Source organism: Protopterus annectens, chromosome 7.part0 (assembly GCF_019279795.1).
Source record: "Protopterus annectens isolate FY-2018-M chromosome 7.part0, PAN1.0, whole genome shotgun sequence".
Classification (NCBI taxonomy): domain Eukaryota; kingdom Metazoa; phylum Chordata; order Ceratodontiformes; family Protopteridae; genus Protopterus; species Protopterus annectens.
In genome coordinates, this window is record NC_056739.1 from 1,703,054,192 (window position 1) to 1,703,076,952 (window position 22,761).

At 42.0% G+C, this 22,761-nt stretch overlaps 1 protein-coding gene across 1 annotated transcript in view; it reads right to left on the reverse strand.

The window, feature by feature from the left end:
- Positions 1 to 22,761, reverse strand: part of DPP3 (dipeptidyl peptidase 3) — a gene marked incomplete in the record, with an annotated part of 784,135 nt that overhangs the window by 374,046 nt on the left and 387,328 nt on the right. Inside the window, 1 exon segment of the mRNA XM_044078218.1 lies at positions 14,675 to 14,733. Within this exon segment, the coding sequence (XP_043934153.1) occupies positions 14,675 to 14,733 (59 nt within the window).

Sequence of the window (22,761 nt, forward strand, 5' to 3'; positions counted from 1 at the left end):
ACTCCAGCTCCGAAAGCCTAGCATGGCTTGGAGGAGTAACCACAACAGGGGAAATGGACTCTGGTGGCTCCGGGACCAACTAGGTCGGAACCAACAGCATTTTTGGCAAAGCAGACGACTTCAGGAGTCTCAGCACTACTCTCTCCACATCTTCTTCTGTTAGGCTCCTGGAAGATCTGGAAGACATTGTGGGAAATCTGGACCTATGTAAGATAGGGAACCTTAAAGTTGGGGAGACCGGCAATGGATCTCTGGAGCGGCTCCAATGTTTGCTATCAGTAGTCAGCTCCGAAATGCATGGGGCTGAAACGAGTCATAGTACCAATGACATCAATCGGTTCCAAGATCAGTGGAGCCAAGGAGGGAAAAGTCTTGTCCGGTTTAGAAAGTTTAGGAGGCAGTCCCGAAGCAGCGGATGGCCCCAGGGAATACCTCTTGGTAGGTTTAGCCTTGTCTTTTTTAGATGCATGAGATTTGGAGGAAGCCAACGAACTGGCCAAGTCTTCCTCGAAAGAAGGCTTGAGGAGACCTTTCAATATGAGTTTGTTCTTCTGCACCTGTAAGACCCTGGAGCTGAAGGAATGGCAAAACAAACAGGTTTCCTGCAGATGGATGGCTCTGAGACACTACATAATTACTATGGCCATCCATAATTGACATTTTCTGAGAGCATTTTACACATTTCTTAAACCCAGAGGGTTTAAGATCTTTTGCCTCTTTAGGCATGGTAACCAGAGATGCAGCAAAAAAGGACACAACACAAACACAATGAGGACTAGGTCCTCTAACTTAAACGGGCCTAGCCCTTACTGCACTAACACTCACAATCCATGAGGACTAGGTCCTCTAACTCAAATGGGCCTAGCCCTGGGCAGAGACAGAGAGAGACCTAGGTCCTCTAACTTAAACGGACCTAGAAAAGAGAAGACTAAAGGCCAGAAACTACCAACTATACTACAAACACACACACACACACACACACACAACGTATGAACAAGAAATTGTCAAACTGTCTCAGTGAAAACTATACTCAAATTCTACGTCATAGAACAAAAAGTGTCGGAAATATTAAAGGACTCTTGCCAACTGAAAAAATATCTGGCGAATATCTAGGCAGAAATAGTCTAATGATAAAGTACAGTTTTGTACCTACCATAAATGTAGATGTTCGAAGATCCACATTGCTGCAGTCCTTACACTTGGGTATTCCGCTGTCCTCAGTCGGCCCGAATATCAAAGTATAAGGCTGACGTCGGTCAGGGCGCATTTGACTGACGTCAGGACGTCAGGGTACAAATGCACATGACCGACGTCATATCCTCAGTCTTTTCTTGCCCCAGATGTCAGAAGACCCAAAAAATAAGGGTCAAAACCAAAAGACAGCAAACAACCAACCAACCACCTTTGCACTAACTATATGTACAATATATACAATATACCCAAAATGTACAACCCAACCCACACAACCACCTCTAACTACAGAGGGGAAGGAGGGAGGGTAAATTGGACTGCAGCAATGTGGATCTTCGAACATCTACATTTATGGTAGGTACAAAACTGTACTATGTTCTTCATCTCACATTGCTGCAGTCCTTACACTTGGATAGAATCCCAAAGCAGAGGTAAGGGAGGATGGCTAACTACAAGGAAGCAGGAGCTGCCAAAATGCCCTGCAAAACAGCAGTGGCAAAACCAGCCCTGGACTTAGAGTAAAGTGGCAGGTGATAATGCTTAGAGAAAGAATGCACAGAACTCCAAGTAGCTGCCTCCAAAATATCCTTGGTTGCCACTCCCCTCAAAAAAGCTGTTGAAGTGGCAGTAGCCCTAGTGGAATGAGGTCTAATCCCAGCCGGAATCTCCTTGCCATGATGGGAATAACAGAAAGCAATGCAAAATCCAATCCACCTAGAAATAGTTTGTTTTGAGACAGGCTTGCCCTGAGAACTCAAATCAAAAGAAACAAACAACTGCTGAGACTGCCTGAAACCTTTAGTTCTGTCCAAATAATAACGCAACTGCCTGTGGACATCTAAAGTGTGCAAAATCTTTTCCCCTTTATTTTGGGGATTTGCATAAAAAGTAGGCAAATGAATAGTTTGGTTTAAAGCCACACTAGAAACCACCTTAGGCATAAAGGAAGGATTAGTAAGTAATGATACCCTATCCTTATGGAAAATCAAGAAAGGCTCAACCGCCATAAGGGCCTGTAATTCAGAAACCCGTCTTGCAGAGGTAATGGCCAACAAAAAAGCAGTCTTCCATGATAAATATTTCAACTCAGCAGTAGCTGCAGGCTCAAAAGGTTGTAGAGTGAGTTTCTCCAACACAAAATTGAGATCCCAAGCAGGAGTAGGAGCCCTTCGTGGGGGTCTTATATTCTTCGCCCCTCTAAGAAATTGCTTGAACAAAGGATGAGAAAACAATGGTGGGTTGCAATCATAGTGAGCTGAAATTGCTGCAGCATGAACTTTAATAGAAGAGAAAGACAAACCTTTGTCTAGCAACTCAGTAAGATATTGAAGAGCCACACACAAATTAGGCACAGAAACATCAAAATTTCTTTCTGCACTCCAAAACAAAAATCTCTTCCATTTGTCTGCATACACTTTCCTTGTACTAGGCCTCCGAGCTTCCAAAATAACATTTAAAACTTGCTGAGGAAGTGGAGGCCCACTATGGTTCAAAACAGAATATGCCAGGCTGTTAGGTGCAGAGAGTGAAGCTTGACATTCAGCAAGTGGCTGTCCTCCTGCGACAACAGGTGTGGAATCGAAGGCAAAGGCCATGGAGGCTTCCGTACCAGACTCCTCAGTAATGGGTACCAGTGTTGTCGAGGCCAATTCGGAGCTATTAAAATCATCCTTGGCTTGTCCTGTCTGACCTTTAGAAGTACCTTTAGGAGGAGAGGCAGAGGCGGAAAGGCATATACATGAAGATTGTCCCAATTGAAAGAAAGAGCATCCACTCTCCAAGCTGTGGGATGAAACCTTTTTGTGCAAAACCTTGGCAGCTGATGGTTTAGTGGAGAAGCGAACAGATCTATGTCTGGAGTTCCCCAGGACACTGTCAATTTCTGAAATACATGAGGATCCAATTTCCACTGTGGGGATCCATAATTCGTCTGCTCAACACATCTGCTAAGGAGTTCTGTGCTCCTGGCAGAAACCTTGCCCGAAGATTGAGCTGTAAACTGAGAGCAGTCTCCCACAAAATCATTGCTTGCCTGCATAGAGGATAAGAATGTGTTCCCCCTTGCTTGTTGATGTACCACATGACAGTTGTGTTGTCTGTTAGAATCAACACCTGCCCTGGAAGAAGTAATTCCTTGAAAGCAATTAATGCAAACTGGACTGCTAACATCTCCTTCATGTTGATATGTAGATGTTGTAGTCTGACAGTCCACTTGTTTTGTATCCACTTTCCATGTAGATGAGCTCCCCAAGCTTTGTTTGAGGCATCTGTCGTTAAAATCTGACTCGCCTCTGGCCGGGTCACAGAGAGTCCCTTGTTTAGGTGACATTCCTGAGCCCACCACAAAAATTCCTTTTGAATGCAAGGTATTATTTGAATGACAGTGTCCAGATCCTGGCAGTGCTGTGTCCATACATTTTTGAGATACCATTGTAGCTTCCTCATATGCAGTTTGGCATTGGGAAGTACCAGAATACAAGATGCCATGAACCCTAAGGCTTGAAGGACTGTCCTTGCAGTCAGCCCGGACTGATGAGATAGTTTATGGAAGTAAAGGGATAGACTCTTTTGTTTGTCCGGGGTTAAAAAGGCCATCTGGGATGCTGTATTCAGTCTCACACCCAGAAAGCACATGTCTTGAGAGGGTACTAGACTGGACTTTATTTCGTTCACAGAATACCCTAGGCATCTTAGCACTGCTATCACATATTCCAAATGATGAAGAAGCTCTTCTCTTCCTTGAGCCAGAATTAGGCAGTCGTCCAAATAAGGATAGATCTGTATTCCTTTTAGTCTGAAGAAAGCTATCACTGGAGCCAGAACTTTCGTGAACACTCTGGGCGCAGTAGATAAGCCAAAGGGCAATGCAGAGAACTGATAGTGAGAAGTCCCAGCTCGAAAACGCAGAAACTTCCTGCAACTTAGTCTGATAGGAACATGAAGGTAAGCCTCCTTGAGATCCAAAGTTACCATCCAATGATCCTTGCCCAGCAGAGGTAAATGACTGAGGCAAGAAAAAACTAAAATATTCCCCAACGGGGTACTTAGCCAACTTTGAACTCGGTCTGAAACTTCTAAATCGAAAAATCTCAGAACGCCAACCGGCACTTGCAACACTGCTTCTGCATCGGACCATGCGGCAAAAAAGACTGAGGATATGACGTCGGTCATGCGCATTTGTACCCTGACGTCCTGACGTCAGTCAAATGCGCCATGACCGACGTCAGCCTTATACTTTGATATTCGGGCCGACTGAGGACAGCGGAATACCCAAGTGTAAGGACTGTAGCAATGTGAGATGAAGAACATCTCTCTAATATTAATAAACACTGCATACGGAAAAAGGTAAATTGAGCACAAATGCGCACCTTAACAGTAAGCACTAAATATTTATGTAATAACTATTAAACTTCCAAACTCTCTAGGCTAATAAACACAGCAAACAACAAGGAGCAAAAGCTCCCGTTAAATAGAAAAAAACTGGCACACAGGATACCAGAGAGAACAACAAGGCCAACGGCCAACCAGTTCTCAACAATTAGTATCTAAGCGAAGAAAGAAAACACTTCAGCAAGACTGAAACTACTCTAACATAGGAAAAGCCATATAAATTGAAGGTTAAGCTGTAATATAGTAAAATTAGCAAAAAGTGTTAAACTTGGCCATGGCCAAGAAGAAGCACATCTGAACTCGAAGCTGCAAACAAGATCTGGGGATTATACTGGTGCACCATGGGATACCTACCTAGCCACGAGCCAACTAGAAGACTTTGAGCTTTGTAAAAGGCCGCGTTGGAGCCGAACCCATGTGTAAGAATGAAGGCAAAATAGGACTACAGAACATCAAATTTTAGGACCAATGGTAGAGTGATTTCCATTTTGCATGATCTCATATGCAACACCCCATTAAGGAACTGTGACTCAACTGAAAATGAAAAAGTGAATCCACCAACAGACATACTGAAATGGCAAATGTATGCACATTTAGGGAAGTACAGGATGGTCCTGTTTTTCAGAATTACAGGTAAACAATAACAAATGACATCTGGACTAAATTTGGGACCAATTCTGCTTTGCAGCAAGACATGTAGAACTGAACCTTCTCCACTTACTTATGTAGGACTTCGTTGTATTAGGTTTCAAAGCCTCCCTCAAGATGACCACCATAGCTTCAGGAAACATGTGCTTGAAAAAGTGATGATTGCTAAATCACCCACACTGTCAGCCATACTGTCCTTAACTTGGGATGGACTAGGAATACCTTGTTCTGGGTTAAGAGTTCTACGTGTTGTGAAGTAAACTTATGTCCACTCAGGATTGAGAACTAATGTCACCTGGGCCAAAATGGAGCTACATATAGCACTTTCAGCCTGTCATCTTTCACCTACTGTACCACAATCAGGATTAAGGGTACTGAAGGAAAAGCATATAGGAAGTAAACCTACCCAAGTAATGGCGAAGGCATCTACTCCCAGGAGTCCACCATTAGCATACTGGTGCAATTAAGGTGCAATCAACTTAAGATTAGCATACACTTATGAGGATCAACTTCTGCTCTACTCAGCTGGTCTGACAACACGTCCTCTTGGGAATGGGATGTAAAGTGCTCTGTTTGCTGGTCCTGCCTCCTGGGCTAACCCTTTTGCTTGCATTGCTAGTCTGCAAAAGAGGCACAACAGGTAAGAATGGGTATCACATTGTTTTTTAATACACCACATCATTGTGCAGGGTTCTCTGTTGCCATAATGGCTTGAATGTCTTGATGGCTAGAATCACTGCCATCATCTCCTTTAGGCTGAAACGTCTCCTCCTGTAGGCCCTGCCCCAAGCACACTGGTCCTTCAACACCCATCCATTACTCCCTAGGACAAAGTTGAGAAGTATGTGGTGACAGTCTGGGACCACATGGTAACAGCCTTGCAAGAAGCAGCCTTTGCATCACAACTACATTTCATGGAGTAAAAGGAAACCAGGGAACTAAGGCTGCATAGTCAAGTATCTACCTATTTATGCCCATATCCTCTATCCCTCCTGCCGTTTGTTTCATCTCGCTAAGGAAGGACTCCTGAAACTCTGGCAAATGAGACTGACAGTTCAGTCAGAGTAGCTGAGGTATAAAAAAGTCATCTTCCAAAAGCAGCTAATGATTCTGTTCTCCCAGTCACTGGGAATTGGGTTCCTGTACACAGCCACATTAGATCCCTAGTTGGTATTCAAAGTTACCACAGCTAGATCAGCCACAGGAGTTTTAAACAAGTGCTTGTAGGAGTAGTGAACCCTACAGAAATGGCCATCCTTCCTAAGAGTACAGCACATGAAATTCATCTGCAAAAATGCAGGAGTAAATGCATCATCTAGGACTGGAGCAATGACTAAATGTGTGGGTCCAGGTAGGCCCATAAAATTCCTATACCTTATCTGGGTCTGACAAAACACTTTGGCCTTCCATTTAAAAGACGACATTCTGTGAAGGGTATCCCCCAAAGGAGATATCCTCTGAAGGATAAGCAGAGGACAAGGTGTCCTCATATGAGTGCAGGTGACAGAGGGGAGATATTTGGGCTGCTTATGCCAGTTCTTCTTCCTCAGAGCCTTTAGGGAGAATTCCCTTTTTCCCAGAAAGGACCAATGACACTGACAGTTCAATACAGGTTGGCTGCATGAATATCAAAAACTCTAAAGTCCTGGGCCAACTGGGAAGGGGATGGCTAGCAGTAATCTGTTTTGGATTGATTTTCTTCTGTCTGTGCTTGGCAGTAGCACCTTGGAGGCCTCAGTCTGGTCTCATTCAAAACTCTTGTGCACAAACAGCATTTAAACGCCACCATCTCTTTCTCCAGCAATATGGGCATTGGACCCCAAGGCCCTTAGAGTAGCCTCAAGACATGCCAACAGCATGGTGACCTCCGAGGTCAAACCCAAGGCTTCAATTGCAAAGGTACCTCAGCATGCCAATGTATATGACACTGATATAGGGCAGTCAGCCTCATAAATTTTCATCTCCCTCAGGTGCTTCTCAGAGAATTAGTTTATATGTGGTTGGTCACAGCAAGGGGTGGAGGATGACATGGAAGACCAAGACCAGATGCACAGCCCTCAAAGGTTCATAGGTAGGTACTAGGCTATCTGCCCAAGGACATTTATAAGCCTAGCCAGAGTGTGTCGGCTTTCACCGCCGCACTGATTAATTAACTGAGCCTCTGTCAAGCAGAGCCAATGAAGTGATCCCAGTGGTGCATTTTCTGTTACCCATCCACTAGTCAAGGTTTTTCTTGAAGAGTGTTAGTGAGGGGGCTCTTCATAGGCAAATACTTCTGGAGTGATTCTGCCCTAAACTTTAAGACCCTCTGGTTAAACAAAGCTCTGTAGGGGAAAACTGGGCAGGTCATGCTTTGAAACCAGGGAAACAAAGGCAATACTTAAGGGAATCTTTGTGGGGGACCCGTTTCTTACACTTAATACATTAACCTTGGCACAGATATCTACAATGCAAATAAAAAAATATACAATTAAAAAAAGAATATTCTTCAAATGAAAGGATACTTACCTTGAAATCTGGAAGCAGGGTGAACCAGTGAACTGAGGAACCAATTGAAGGCTTAGGTTATTCATGAAACTGCAGCAAGAAATTTTGAAACTCACACCAGTTAATGTCTCTTTGCACTACCTATGCCCTGATTTCTGTCTGGGAGGGAGGCCACTGGGTCAAGAGGCAAAAATGTATAGACAGCTCCAGAAATGGGGAAGGCTGCTGGGCTTCTGAAGGCAGGAATCCCAAGAGTTAGCACACTAGCAGTGAATATTACAATGAACACAAAGGTAGTTCTTTCAACACAGTCAAATGAGACATGATTTGGGCTGACATGATTTGGGCTGTCAAAAGTGTTCAATCAGCATCAGAAGTCATCTATTTAAAATTTAATTACAACAGGAACAAAATAATACGTAACTACAGATGTAATTAACAGTAACAGTAACTTATATCTGTTTGCAGATAGCATTGTCCTGTTGGTCTCACAATTTCCAGCATGCACTTGAGTGGATTTGCTGCAGAGCATCATGCAGCTGGGATGAAAATCAACATCTCCAAACTACAGGTCATCATTCTTTCCTGGAAAAGAAAGAACCTTCCTCTGCAGGTGAGAGAGAAGCAGCTAACTCAAGTGAAGGAGTTTAAATATCTTGAGGTCTTGTTCATAAGTGAAGGCAGACAGTATTTAGAGACTGACCAGCAGATGGGTGCAATGACGCAGTACTGCAAATGCTGTATTAGAGTCTGATTGTAAAACAAAAGTACAGTTATAGAAAAGCTCTCCATTTACCAGTCAGTGATCCTGTTTTTGCCAAAGGTCAGTGGCTTTGACCACTGATCAAGAAGATAAAAAAATAGTTGTGCAAGAACTTACCATAACCTTGGATGTCCTTCTCTTCCATGTTGCAGTATTTATTACAGTGGGGAGGTTGCTGCCTGCAGCACCGACATCCGGCTAGTATACCAAAGTCTTTGGTGCAGGAGGGTACGTGTGACATCCTCTATCAGAGCCATAAACCTACGCAGGGTATAAAAGTGATGTCTGCATGTACCGCCTTCAGAATGGACTGCTGCATACAGTAGTACTCCTGCAGGTTTAAAGAGGGTCAAAAAGGGTAGACCCTTGAGACTCGCATGTAGATTAGACTCTAGGGTACTTGATAGGCTGAATATGGTGGAAAAACTGGGGGTAAAAAAGTGTGACTATGCCCCCACAGGGAAGCAAAAGTATGTAAGACAGGTAAGCAAGAGGGGGGCAGGAGGGAGGGACTGAATACTGCAACATGGAAGAGAAGGACATCTAAGGTTATTGTAAGTTCTTACACAACTATTCTATGTCCTCCTATTCTCATGTTTTAGTATTCATTACAGTAGGGAGAGTACCAAAGCTTTTAGATATGAGCCTGGGTGGAGGATTGGGGTCCCTGGTCAAGGAGACCCTGAAGAATTGATCTGGCAAACCCAGCTCTGGAGGCTAGGTCCAGTTTGTAATGTTTGGTAAAGGTGTGTACTGAAGCCCAAGTGGCAGCTTCTAAAATTGAGGAGTAATCAATCAACTCCTTTGAAAAAGGCTGCTGAGGAAGCAGCTGCTCTGTTGGGAGTGGGATTTGACATGTCCATGTAAAATCTTCCCATGACAGGAACAGCATATGCCAATGGACTTGGAAATCCGTGATGAAATGGTCTGTTTGGAGACTGCCTTCCCTAGAGCCCTCGAATGGAAGGAGATGAACAGCTGGTTAGACTTTCGAACAGGTCTGGTTTTGTCTAAGTAGTACCTCAGTTGTCTGTGTACATCTAGAAAATGTAGAGTGCTCTCTGAGGGATTTTGGGGGCGAGGGTAAAAAACAGGCAGGTTAATGGCCTGGTTTAATGAGCGTTCATTAACCACCTTAGGCATGAAGGAGGGGTTAGTCCTAAGAGCAACTCTGTCCTTGTGAAAAATAAGGTAAGGAGGGGTAGCCATAAGGGCTTGCATCTCTGATACCCTCCTGGCGGAATTTTAGGGATACTAAATGTGCTGGATCAAAAGGTGGCAATGTAAGTTTTTCTAGCACAAATTTCAGGTCTCAATGGAGAGCTATAGGCTTTCTGGGGGGGGGGTCTGATATGAAGTCCCCTTTAAGGAAAAGATTGACTTCCAAACTTGAAGCCAGAGGTGGTAACATGGGCAGACAAGCAGAGATGGCAGATAAATGGACTTTGACTGAAGAGCAAGTCAGTCCTGAGTGAAGGAGCTCACACAAATGGGAAAGGACCAAGGGTACAGAAGTAGTCATAGGATCCTGTTTTTTCCTTTGACACCACCTGAAGAATCTCTTCCATTTAAATACATAATTTCTCCTAGTACTGGGTTTTTTGGCCTCTTGCAAAACATGGAGTACATCCCTCTGTGTATAGGTGTCTGAAGGGGATTAGAACCCCATCACCCATAAGGTCAGTTTCAGATTGTTCACCTGAGGGTGTAGTAGGGATCCCCTGTCCTGAGTGAGCAGGTCTATTCGGTGGGGTAATCTGTGATAATTGCCCTTGGCTAGTAGGTGGAGAAGGGGAAACCAATGCTGTCAGACAAAAGGGGATCCCCAACAGGATTTTGGGTTTGTCACTCTGGATTTTCAGGATGACTTTCTGAATCAGTGATAAGGGTGGGAAGGCACAGAGATACATTCCCTCCCAAGGAAAGTAGAAGGGGTCCACTTTCCAGGCGTGCGAATGTGGGTCCCTTGTGCAGAACATGGGCATCTGTCTGTTCTGGGAGGGGGAAAAAAGATCTGCTTATGAAATACCCCACCTGTGGATAATATCCAGGAATACCTCTCTGTGAAGCATCCATTCATGAGCGGGAGCTGAAGTTCTGCTGAGTGTGTCTGCCATAACATTCTCTGTAGAGGGAATATACACTGCTACCAGATAAATCTGGAGTGATGACTCTAGGGTCCAGATTTGGGTGGCCAGGCTGCAAAGAGGGTAGGATCTTGTCACCCTCTGTTTACGTACCACAGGACAGTTATTGTCCATAATCATTTTCAGGGTTCCTGGCTGTAGAGTGGACTTGAATGTTTGTAAGGCTAGCAGTATTGCTCTCATTTCCCTGATGTTGATATGGTCCTTTTGTCTTAGGGTGGACCATTTCCCTTGCACGGTGAATTGCTTCTGGTGGTGTACTAGCACTGCACCCCATCCCAGCTCTGATGCGTCTGATGAGACTTGTTGTAGGGGGGCCGGAACCTGTAAGGGGATTCCTTGGTTGAGGTGATGGCAGAGACCCACCACTGGAGATCCCTCTTCAGGCACTGAAGTAGGGGAAGGGAGAGGTCCAGGAGGTGGGAGTGTTGCGCTCCAAAAGTTCTTTAGGATCCACTGGATCTTCCTCATGTGGAGTCTTGCCAGAGGTAGCATGGGTAGTAGGGATGCCATGTGGCCTAATATCCTTAGGAAGGCTCAAGCTGGCAAGGAGGTGTGGGTGATGAGATTGGTGAAGTATAGACAAAGGTCTAGGATCCTTTGGTCTGGAATGAAGGCTTTCATTCTGTCTGTTCTGATCCTACATCCCAAGAACACCAGGTCTTGAGTGGGGTTCAGGTGAGACTTTTCGTTGTTTATGGTAAACCCTAATTGAGTTAGGGTGGATATCACCTGTTGTAGGTGGAGTAGAAGGACTTGGTGGTCCTGATGAAAAATTACCAGGTCGTCTAGATATGGGTATATTTGTATACTCAGTGTTCTGTAGTGAGCAATGAAGGGTGATAGACACTTTGTGAACACTCAAGGAGCAGTGGAAAGTTCAAAAGGCAAGGCAGAGAATTGAAAATGCCATGAACTTATTGCAAAGTGTACGAATTTCCTGTAAATTGGATGTATAGGAATGTGAAGGTAGGCATCCTTCAAATCCAGGGCTACTGTGAAAGCATTTGTTGGTATGAGTGGTAGGAGCAAGGGTAAGGTAATCATTTTGAAGCTGGGTACCTTAAGAAACAGGTTTAGGAAAGATAAACCCAGAACTGGCCTCCATGGGCCATCTTTTCTTGGTACCAGAAACGTTCTGGATTAGAAGCCTTTGTTTCTTTGTGGGGAGGGTACCTGTTCTATGGTGCCCTGAACTAGTAGTTGCTGAATGATGGGTAGGAAAAGGTGAGCTTGGTTTGTAGGAGGTTGACGACTTCTCTGGAAGGGGGGAAACATCCACCAAGTCATGAAGTATCCCCTCTGAATGATGGAGAGGACCTGTTGCTCTGATGTAATTCTCCACCAGGAGGGTAGGGAGAGGGTGAGCTGTAGGTATAGGGGTGTGTTTGGGTCCAATAGTTGTAAGTCACAGTGGAGGTGGTCTGGGTTGATCAGACTGACTCTGAAAGGTGGTGGTCGGAGGGTTGGTAGGAAACCTGGGAGTAGAGCTTTTCCTGAGTTGCCTACGTCCCTTTGGCTGAGGAGCTGAATGTGAGGACTGTCTCCTAACAAAAGAAGGCCTTTGTGGGTAGTTTCTCTGATACCTGGGGATAAGAGACACCAGCAAATGTTTTAGGTTTTGAAGTTCTTGTCCCTTTTCTTGAAGGGATTTGAGAAGCTCTGCTGAGGCTTGTCCAAATAGGGCTTGCAATTTAATTTGCACATCCATAGGGAGTGGTTGTAGTCTCACCCAGGAATATCACCTCAAAACTGAGCCTGATGCAGCAGATTTAGAGGAGGCTTCCACAGCATCACAACTGCACTTGAGTGCCTAGTCACTTGAGAAGCTGTGGAAAGTAGGGTATTATGCTGGGCTTTAATGGAAGGGTCAGTAGCCTCAGAGAGAAGGGTAGAAGATTTGGTAATGGTGTCCAGGACTTACCTAGCCATGTGTGTTTGGTAAAATAAAATCCTGGACACCACTGTAGGTATAAAAACTCTTTGTATTTTCTACAAAACACAAAGGATGAGTGCTTTCGTCTAATGACTTCATCAGATGGTGTCCAGGATTTTATTTTATTTTATTTGTTTGGATTGGTTTGGTTTTATTCTTTCCAGAATTTGGTTGCATGTGTGTTTGGTAGTTGAGAGCTCTTATAGCCAGGGTAGAGGAGGTATACACTTTCTTCCCTAGGTTGTCCATACATTTGCTATCTTTATCAGTAGGGTAGAGAGCAGCAGAAGGTAATTGTCTGGATGTTTTATCAGCAGAGATTGCAATAACTGATTGGTCTGCTGGAGAGTTTCTAAAAAGGAATTGGGTGTCCTGAGGGACCTTATAAAAATGATCCGGATGTTTTGAGGTCAGTGGCTGCGAGTCTGCGGACTGTGAAGCGGCCAAGAAGGCATCTTGGAAGGCAGGCAGCAGAGGGGGCACAGCAGAAGGGGATGGTTGTACCATTTGCAGTAGGTCAAAAGTACCTTTTCTTGGTGTCAGGGACCTCTGAGGCCTGCCACATAAAATGTTCCCTCATGAGGGAGATTGTGTCTCCAAAGGTGAATTCTTCTTAAGAGGACTCTGATACTTCTAAGGGAGGCCCTGGAGGAGAAGCAGGTGGTGGTTGATGTGTCTGTAAGGCCTGGAATGCCTTAAAAAGACTCTGAGAAAACTTCCCATCCATGAACTGGTTGAGGCTCAGGATGTTTTAATTTTTGTTTTCTCTTCAAGGGGATAGCTGGTTTTGAAAGAATGGGCGGAGACGTCTGGGTGAATGGAAGTGTAGGAGTAGGGCTTTCCGACTGAATAAGTCATGGTTCCCCTTTGCTATCAGGGTCTGATGGCTGATTAGCCTCAGCGGACGTACTTAAAGTTTCCACCATTCCAGCTTCCACTGAGGTTCCCGAGACTGGCTTGGAGGTCTGAGAAGATCCCGGGCTTTCATTAGCCTCAAGAATCTGCTCGGACACCTGAGGTACAGAGTGGGAATACGGCCTGATTTTCTTGGCCTTCATCCACGGCAGCTCTTTGGACAGGCCTACTCCCCCTTCCATACCAAGCACGAATCTTTGCAGCCTTTGGCTTTCTAAATACAGTTTTAATGCGGCCAGATGGATGCAAAGTGTTAGGGATGAAGGATTTACAAATGGGGCAGGAAGTATGGTCGTGGTCCTTGCCCAAGTAATATACGCACTTTTCGTGTGTGGCCTTGGGAGGAATTTGTCTCCCACAAGCACACTTCCCCTTTGTAGTGGACATGCAATTACCAAAAGAACCCAACAGGGTACTTATCTGTAGAGCTAGATTGAAGCAGTTGTCTGATTTGTAGTGGTTGCTTTAATCGGTCGTCTGAGAATTAGTGATCCGCTTTCCAAACTGACAAACAGGAGTCAGATATTCACTGAGGCAGAAAATTCTGAAGAGGATACGTGCAGACATCACTTTTATACCCTACATTGGTTTATGGCTCTGACAGAGGAAGTCACACATACACTCCTGGACCAAAGACTTTGGTATACTGGCAGGATGTTGGTTCTGCAGGCAACAACCTCCTCACTGTAATGAATACTACAACATGAGACTAGAATGACATTTATGGGTAAACTTAGCAGAAATTAGGTTCCTTCAGATGGTAGCTGCTACAAAGTAAGGAGTCTGACAATCTGGAAGTATCTCAAAACTACAGTTTCTGCTCCTCTGTGTTTAGAAGAGCCAGTTAAGGTGGTCTGGGTATCTTGTGAGGATGTTCCCTAAGCACCTCCCTCCTACTGAAGGTATCTGAGGCACAGTCCATTGGAAACAGGCTCCAGGGTAAACCCAGGACTTGCTTGAGTAAATGTTATGTTAACTTGCAGTTCACCTTGCAATGCCTGGTGATCCCACAGAAACAGCTTCAGGCTTTTCTGAGGACAGGGAAGTCTGGTCTACCATGCTCAGCTTCCCATCACCATGACTCTCACCAAGGCAGGTAACAGATGGATTAATATTGTTTTCACCGTTCAGACCATTGCATTTCTCAACAAAATCATAAGATCACTGACAAAAGAAAACTGACAGACCAAATCTTACCTTCAAATTCTCCTCTAGATCCATAAGGGTCTCGGTAGCTTTCAATGAATCCAATGTAACTGAGGAATACAGAAAATCAACAAAATGTAAAGTATTGAAATCACTGCATGCACATGAGATCACTGAAATATAACTGATGTTTTTTCATAAAAATAACCAACTAGAAACTGTAAAGACAATAAAAGTGAATAGGATCTAATTTCAAGTTAATAGCATGTAACATTCCTATTACCAAAATACTTTATAAGCACAATGACACTACACATGCCTGTATCTAGTTAAAGATGTATTAAACAGTACAGTGGTGGCTAGGTTTGGTGTGCAAGTGGGATCCCAGACTGCACAGTACTGCACACAGAAGCAAATCTCCACATTTTATACAACTGCTGTGACACAGCAAGAATCAAATTTAGAAGCAAAAAAATAAAACAATCAAGAGTAATGAACAAAAATACTAATTGTATAGGACATTTAAATTAACATGAAATAAGAAAATCTGTTGCCTTGCAGAATTATGTCGGAGCTAAATCTGCAACAGTGCCTCCAGTTTTGAATCTCACATCTGAAAACCGATGTGCTGAACTTGACAGAAAGGGCAACAGTATGAAGACAGATTTAGCCTAATGACTGACACCAAGGGAAAGCTCAGTGAAAACCCAGACAGAATAGGCACAGAAAATTACCCTGCATCTTCAATCACAAGAAATCTACAATGGCAAATGGAAATAGTTCATCTGGTAATAAGGCATGAGACTGTGAAAGAATACAAGAAAGGAGCATTATTTTGAAGGCATTTACTAAAGCAACAACAGTTTTCAATAAATTATACAATGAGTGGAGGGGTGTATAATTACTTCATATCATATGAGAAAGCCTATCATTTTACTATTGAATGTCCAAGGACTAGGAATCTAGGGCTCAGTCATCCAGACCAAAACAAATGTTCAAAAGTACTGAGAATCCTGGAAACAGAAATAGTGGTGCCAAGTCATTTTTGAAAAAAAAAAAAAAAGCAAAATAGGGTAAGAATATATCTGCTATTTCCCAATCATCTGATCTGATCCTCCTTTATTGGTGCTTTGGCTGGGTTTATCCTCTCTCAGGGGTCACCTCTACCATTTATTTTTAATTTAAACCATGAATCTCCAAACACCAACTATTCCACAAGAAATCCGCTGGACTGCCTAGTTTCTTGTCACGAAAAGAATTTATTCAGATGAAGCCAATTTATTAAATAAAAACGCTTTTCATCCAACAGTGTCGTTGGACTTCTTCAGACAAAAGAAAAACGTTTGAAACCATTCAAATCACATTTAAATAACCTTCCTCATGTCACATGGTTAACCAATAAAACATTTTAAAGTCATAAATACTTTTTCATTTTAAAACCAATCATGTCATGCTAGCAGCAACCAATTATATCTATAATTTGCAGGCATATTAGTTATGCGAAATGGATAAACATAAATATAAAGAATAAAAAATAAAAATAAAAAATAATGAATAAAAAGTGGTAAATAAGAATTTGAATCACTTATACACAATACACTTCATCTTTCCAAACTTTTCAATTTCAATAAACACATTATTGATCATTTTTGTGTCTTGATTAACAACACATTTAAAATTAGTATGTAAACATGAGTAAAACGTTGGGTTACTTATAGTTTTAGAGATGGATGAATGGGTGATTTCTTATTTACCACTTTTTATTCATTATTTTTTATTTTTTTATTCTTTATATTTATGTTTATTCATTTCACGTAACTAACATGCCTGCAAGGTATAGATATAATTGGTTGCTGCTAGCATGACATGATTGGTTTTAAAATGAAAAGATTTATTTTAATAGCTTAAATATTTTTTAAGTATTTATGACTTTAAAATGTTTTACTGGTTAACCATGTGACATGAAGAAGGCTATTTAAATGTGATTTGAATGGTTTCAAACGTTTTTCTTTGGTCTGAAGAAGTCCAACGACACTGTTGGATGAAAAGCGTTTTTATTTAATAAATTGGCTTCATCTGAATAAAATATTTTCGTGAAAAGAAACTAGGCAGTCCAGGGGATTTCTTGTGGAATAGTATTTATTTTTAATTTATTATTCTGGGGTACAGCACTGATCCCAATGGACCTATTTCAGTCTCAGCCAATTAGCAAGCATCTCTCTCTACAAATGAAGGCCATCAATGAAAATTGTGCATCAAAATGCCAACAAGTTACATACAAGTATATACTTTCCTGAAATAAAGTGAACTCTGGTGGTAGAAGCTGATTGGAGATACCACCCACCTGCACGGGGACAGAGAAACTATTTATAATATATCATGAATAACCATCTTTGTAGATCAGTTGATATGGTAAAAATGTATCCATTATATTCACATTGAAGACTCTATTTGGTAGCACTATAACTGGGTTAGATTCCAAACAGTACAACCACCCAGGATGAAGTCAGACAACCACACCAGAACTAGCAAAAATGGTCATTTACTGGAGGGCAAGTAATCAGAAGACCTGAAACCACAGCCGCAAACAAGGACGGCTACATAGGAAGCAACACAAAAGCCAAAAGGGTCAGATTCTGAGAAGCTAATGTTACCAACGACCATAGGAAGATCACACAGGCACTAATATAATTAAGCCTGTTAAGAGCAGATTTAATTTTTACTGAAGGGAGCTACTTTGAAAAAGTAGAACAGAATACAGCCCAGCCTGCAGGAAGATGCACAATGGTCAACAGAACCAATTCCCACCCCTAACAGGGGACAAAGAATAGTTGCATTTTCATTCGCACAGGACTGGGAGATAAATTATTCATCTCAGTACAGACTTGCTGCTCCTAGGAGCTTCCAAAGAAGATCAGATTGCACCATCACTATCTCCATATCATGCAAATGGCCTGAACAGTGATGAAAGAGGACCCCACCCAGATGTGGAAGTGGGGATACAGAGAAGCAGGACTACACTCAAATTCCCACACCATAGGGACAAAGGATACTATAACAGACAGGGCTAGATGTTGAAAGATGTCGAATGAGGCTCTCCAAGAGAAGATGGACAACAGCCTCCCAACACAGAACTAAGTGCAGGATCTGCCCTGGTTCAAGGTGAAATCAACACCAGCAAAAGGCACTAAAAATAGAACACCAGCAAGCCAACATAAGAGGTAAAAGGTACCGCTGTATCAGCAAGGTGAGCTACTCCTAGATGAGCACAATCAGGAAATCTCATCAGCCCCTGACTCCACTCACTGGACCTAACTGGAAGTTGGTAGGACATGGGAGACAAAATCCTCATTTAGGAAGCAAATGAAGCCAAATGACCCCTCAACAAGAGGTGTATTTACACTGACATGGTCCAGAGGTTATTCCTAAAGCCATGCAAGGGGAACAGCAGTTCATTTGGTCTCTATTGACACAGTAGAGCCAAGGCAACAAAACAGTGCTTATCATGAAGAAATCCATGAAAGTGTTACAAATCATAACCTCTAATCAGTGGCTCAATGACCCTAAACTTCCTGAGATAACCTATTGCCTCACCAGAAAGCAAAGAGAATCACAGTCTAAGAAATGTGCAAGAAAGTCTCTGCTCCCTGACACAAACCCTGAATATTACTTGTGTATTATGCTGAACAGATAACTCCCCTGAAGACGCTATTTAAAAATCCCAGAAACTGAATTATGTCTGCCTGATTGACACATCAAAAAACTGAAGCATAATACCTCAGTCTAAATTGTCTTAAAGCTTTGCAACTTTAACTTACTTTTCTCTTCGATTTTCTAAACAAATTAAGAAGTGGTAAATATTTTTGATTTATGGTGTTCTGCCAATCTCTCCTCTCCCCTCTCCCTTTTGTTAATCAGTTCAATTCTTACAGCTGAGAGCGAGTTCTCATCCTAATTAAGTCAAGTTTATGTTCACATTCTCACAAACTGAGGACTTGGATAACATCAACCTAACAGCTATGCTAAAGAAAAGGAGGAAGCAGCTGGAAAGAACAGTTACTTGGAGGACTCCCTAACTCAATGGTTGATTAGGAACAATAATGATACAGACTGTGGTATAGAGGTTAAAAGGCAGGGCTCAGGTTTAAAAATGAATCTTCTTCTTCTTTCGGCTGCTCCCGTTAGGGGTCGCCACAGCAGATCAACTGCTTCCATTTCTTCCTGTCCTCTGCATCTAGCTCGGTCACACCAACAACCTGCATGTCCTCTCTCACCACATCCATAAACCTTATCTTAGGCCTCCCTCTTTTCCTGTTACCTGGCAGCTTCATCCTTAGCATCTTTTTCCCAATATACTCTGCATCCCTCCTCAGCACATGCCCAAACCAATGTAATCTTGCGACTCTGGCTTTGTCTCCAAACCTTCCAACCTGGGCTGACCCTCTAATATACTTATTCCTAGGCTTAAAAATGAATGATGCCTATCAAATTGGCAATCAAATTATTTGTTATGGGATAACTGTTATTGTGTCATATAAACTATTCAACTTGTGTGCAGGAATAAATGCGCAGGCTTAGGATATATCATTAAAGAGAAACAGAGTACATCATTTTTTTCCACAACATTAGTGAAATATCTTGTTGATATACATCAGGTTTAAAACACCAGACATGTATGAAGGTGGAATTGATAAACACGAGTTATTCAATTACTTGCACAATGTAAGGTTATGCCAGAAATTTACAGTAAGCTATTGATCAGTATATTCGATACATTTCACCTCCCCCACTGCAAAGGGACAGGTTGAACCTGAAAGATACGCTATTAACAAGATAAGCAAATTGTTTCTCACTTATTCTTACAGTTCCCACTGTGACATTCCTAAAAAACTAAATGGCTATCCATAAATAGAACCACTCTTCTTAGCTCTCTCATTTTCAAAATCTTAGTAGAGGACCACTGTCCTCCCTTAAAACATAAGGCAGAAAACATGCACTCAGAGAGGATAGTGAAGAGAACATATCTCATTACACCATGTTTGAAAACCTCTACTGGTGAAACAGCCTTTATGAAAATAAGTCCTGCCATTTGAAATAGTTTCCCTTCAGATGTAAAACAATAACACTGCAGTTTTTCAAATCAAGACTAAAGGCACATCTTGCAATTAATTGATTCAATCTGCTCCCGCTTTACTGACCAGGGTTAAATCATTCATACCAGTACAACCACTTACATATTCTGTACACGTTGCCAGTTATGGACATTCTGTATCTCTTACTACCTTTTCTTCTATACACTATGCTATAGTTCTTATGATTGTATATAGTAATATAATGTATTGTGCCCAAAGTTTCCTGTATGTATTCAATGCTGGTGCATAAATGTCTACTTGCCATACGGCCCAGATCATTGGTGACAAGGCTCCAATTACCAGCCAACTTAACCGGTTATCAAACTGCAATCAATCAAATCAATAAGTAAAATCTCATTTAAAAGAATGGGAACTACTACAAAAACCCAACCCAGAAGTCAGTGGCTCCTGAGATGGAAGAGAATGTTCTGCAAGAAGCAATAGTTGGCATAAACCTATACCCATCCAAAGAGCATATTAAGAAACCATCTGCCAAGAAGGGGCCTTAAAATAAACTCCTCATTTAGAAGTGCCTGGGGCCCCATCCATTGGCCCACATAATTCAAAAACATTTGAAGAGAGGCTCTTGTCCATACCATTCACCATCCTATAAGAGATATGAGGAAAGCAAGAGGGAGCTCTACCCCAAGTTCAACAGGAATCCTGTGAAACCTCAACCTCACAATCACAGAAAGGATTCAGTGAGGAGATGGCCACCTGTTACCATCTCCAAGACTATAAGCTGATTTAAAACTTTGGATGTTAAGGCACCCTGATGGAGGGGGTGTATTCTAATTGCACGGCACTTCAGACTAACTGAAGCTGGGCAATCCTCAACTCTCTCAAGTTAGGCTGACAACCCAATGGAAAGGGACAGCAATTATGGGAAGCAAAGTCCAGCCTAGACTAGGTGGCCACCTGGGCGGGAAACCTGAAGGCATGCAGCATACAGAGTAGGTGCTATCTAATGACTGCCTTTAGGGATTCAAGGGAATCCCAAGCAGAACAACGGACAGCTAGAACCTTTAGTCAGGAAAGCATGACTGGGATTCCCCTTTTACCAGGTTTGGCCCCAAAGCCAAAAGTATAGCTATGGCTAGCTCTGAGATCAAAGACCACTACCATCCTGTTCCACAATTTTGGTGGGGGGGGGGGTCTACTCAGACAATGAAAGAGAACATAACTTATTTTCCTAGGAGAAAGATGATGTAAGAGAGCATCTTAGGAACCCCAGACAAGCAAAGAAGTGGTCAAAGCCCAAAGTACTGAGCAAACAAGTAGGCTTAGGACAGAGGTATATGGGAAGCAGACACCTTCCTTCTCTCACAGGTAGGAAGGAGTAGCCCCCCTAATAGGGCTGCCCAGCCATCTGTACATTTACAAATAGTATGCAAAAAAGAAATCTCCAAAATCTGACATACCTGCAAAAATCTATAAAAAGAGCAAAGTCAGAGGAGCCCAAGGGATAGGCTGCCACCCACTACCCTCACAACTTGTTTTACAGTTGGCAACCCTGTAAAAAAGCAACACTTGATTGTTTTTCCTGTTTATGTGCATGTCAGGGGGGGTATCTACACCAAAAAGGTTTATATGGAAGAAAATGGACAATTTGGTGATCATCTGTGATGAAACAGAATATGGTAAAATAAGATCATGCAGTGAAAGGCCTGAAAGATATCAAAGAGCACAGAAGGTAGTTAAGTCAGGTGCAACAAAACAGCTTCATTGAGTATTACTTGTTTGGTCTATCAGAAAATAGATTTTGTCCAAAGAAATGGTTTTCCTGCTGGTGAAGGCTTTATGTGCATTACTGTTTTCCTACAATTTGCAACTTGACAGAGAAACTTTGCACAGCTAGAGGAGGTAATGAAAAAAAATCTTTATATTACTGAATGCTAGTAAATCCAAAATCACGGAAGCACTCCACCAGCTAAACACCAGATCGCTTTATTCAGTAATGCAAAGAACAAATCCACAGAAAACGTAAACGCTGTTTTTAAAAAACACACAGTATGCGTTTTCGTCTCCAAAAGCATGTAAGACTTCATCAGACAACCATAAAATCTCTAGTAACACATAATATACTCTCATGTGGTTTAAGCCAACCAATAGAAATTCATTGTTTTGTAATTTCATTACATAAATCTGCTAAAAAAGGCTCATTAAGAATCAAACTAACAATTAAAACACATTTTGATGTTCATTTAAAAACCTTTACTCCCTTATTTAAAATTCAATTCTTCACAATAAATATAATTTAAAAACATGTAAGCAAATAAATACATATATAAATATAAACTACTAATACTATTATTTAAAAATTCCTTTCCTTTGTATTGTATTCTGAAAGACTCCCTGTTTAAATAGCACCATCTGCTGTTCTTAGAGAGCTATTGCTAGTACAAACTAAATTCTAGCTGCTCTCAGTTTTAACACAGACGTTAAAGATATATGATCATTAAGCCCTGGGCTACTTGTTGCATCTAATAAAATCTGCCACCAAAGCTCTTTAAATTCTAGTCTTTCTTCCCAAAGGCCTCCCCTTGTTTCCTTTTTAACCTGTTCTAACACAAAGAAGAAGAATCTAGCATTATTACAATCTAATGTGTGCTTAAATAGAGCATTTGTTTCTTTTTTCTTTGATATCTCATAGATATGTTCGTAAATTCTCTTCTTCAATGCTCTTTCAGTCTTCCCCACATAATATGAATTACATTCTAAGCACATAGCTAAATATACCACCCCTTGTGAATCACAGTTAAAATAACCAGAGGCATAAATATTGATGTCCCTAGCTGGTAACAAAATCTCTATCTTATTACTAATATATGGGCACTGATTACAGTGTCCACACTGATATGTTCCATATGTTTTATTAAATGGTAACATTTTAGTAGAAATTTCATTATTATTTACATTATTGTTCTCCAGCAGATTTTTTATACATCTACCATTTTTGTACACTATTTTGGGCATCTCTTTTTTAATATTCAAAATGTCAGAGAA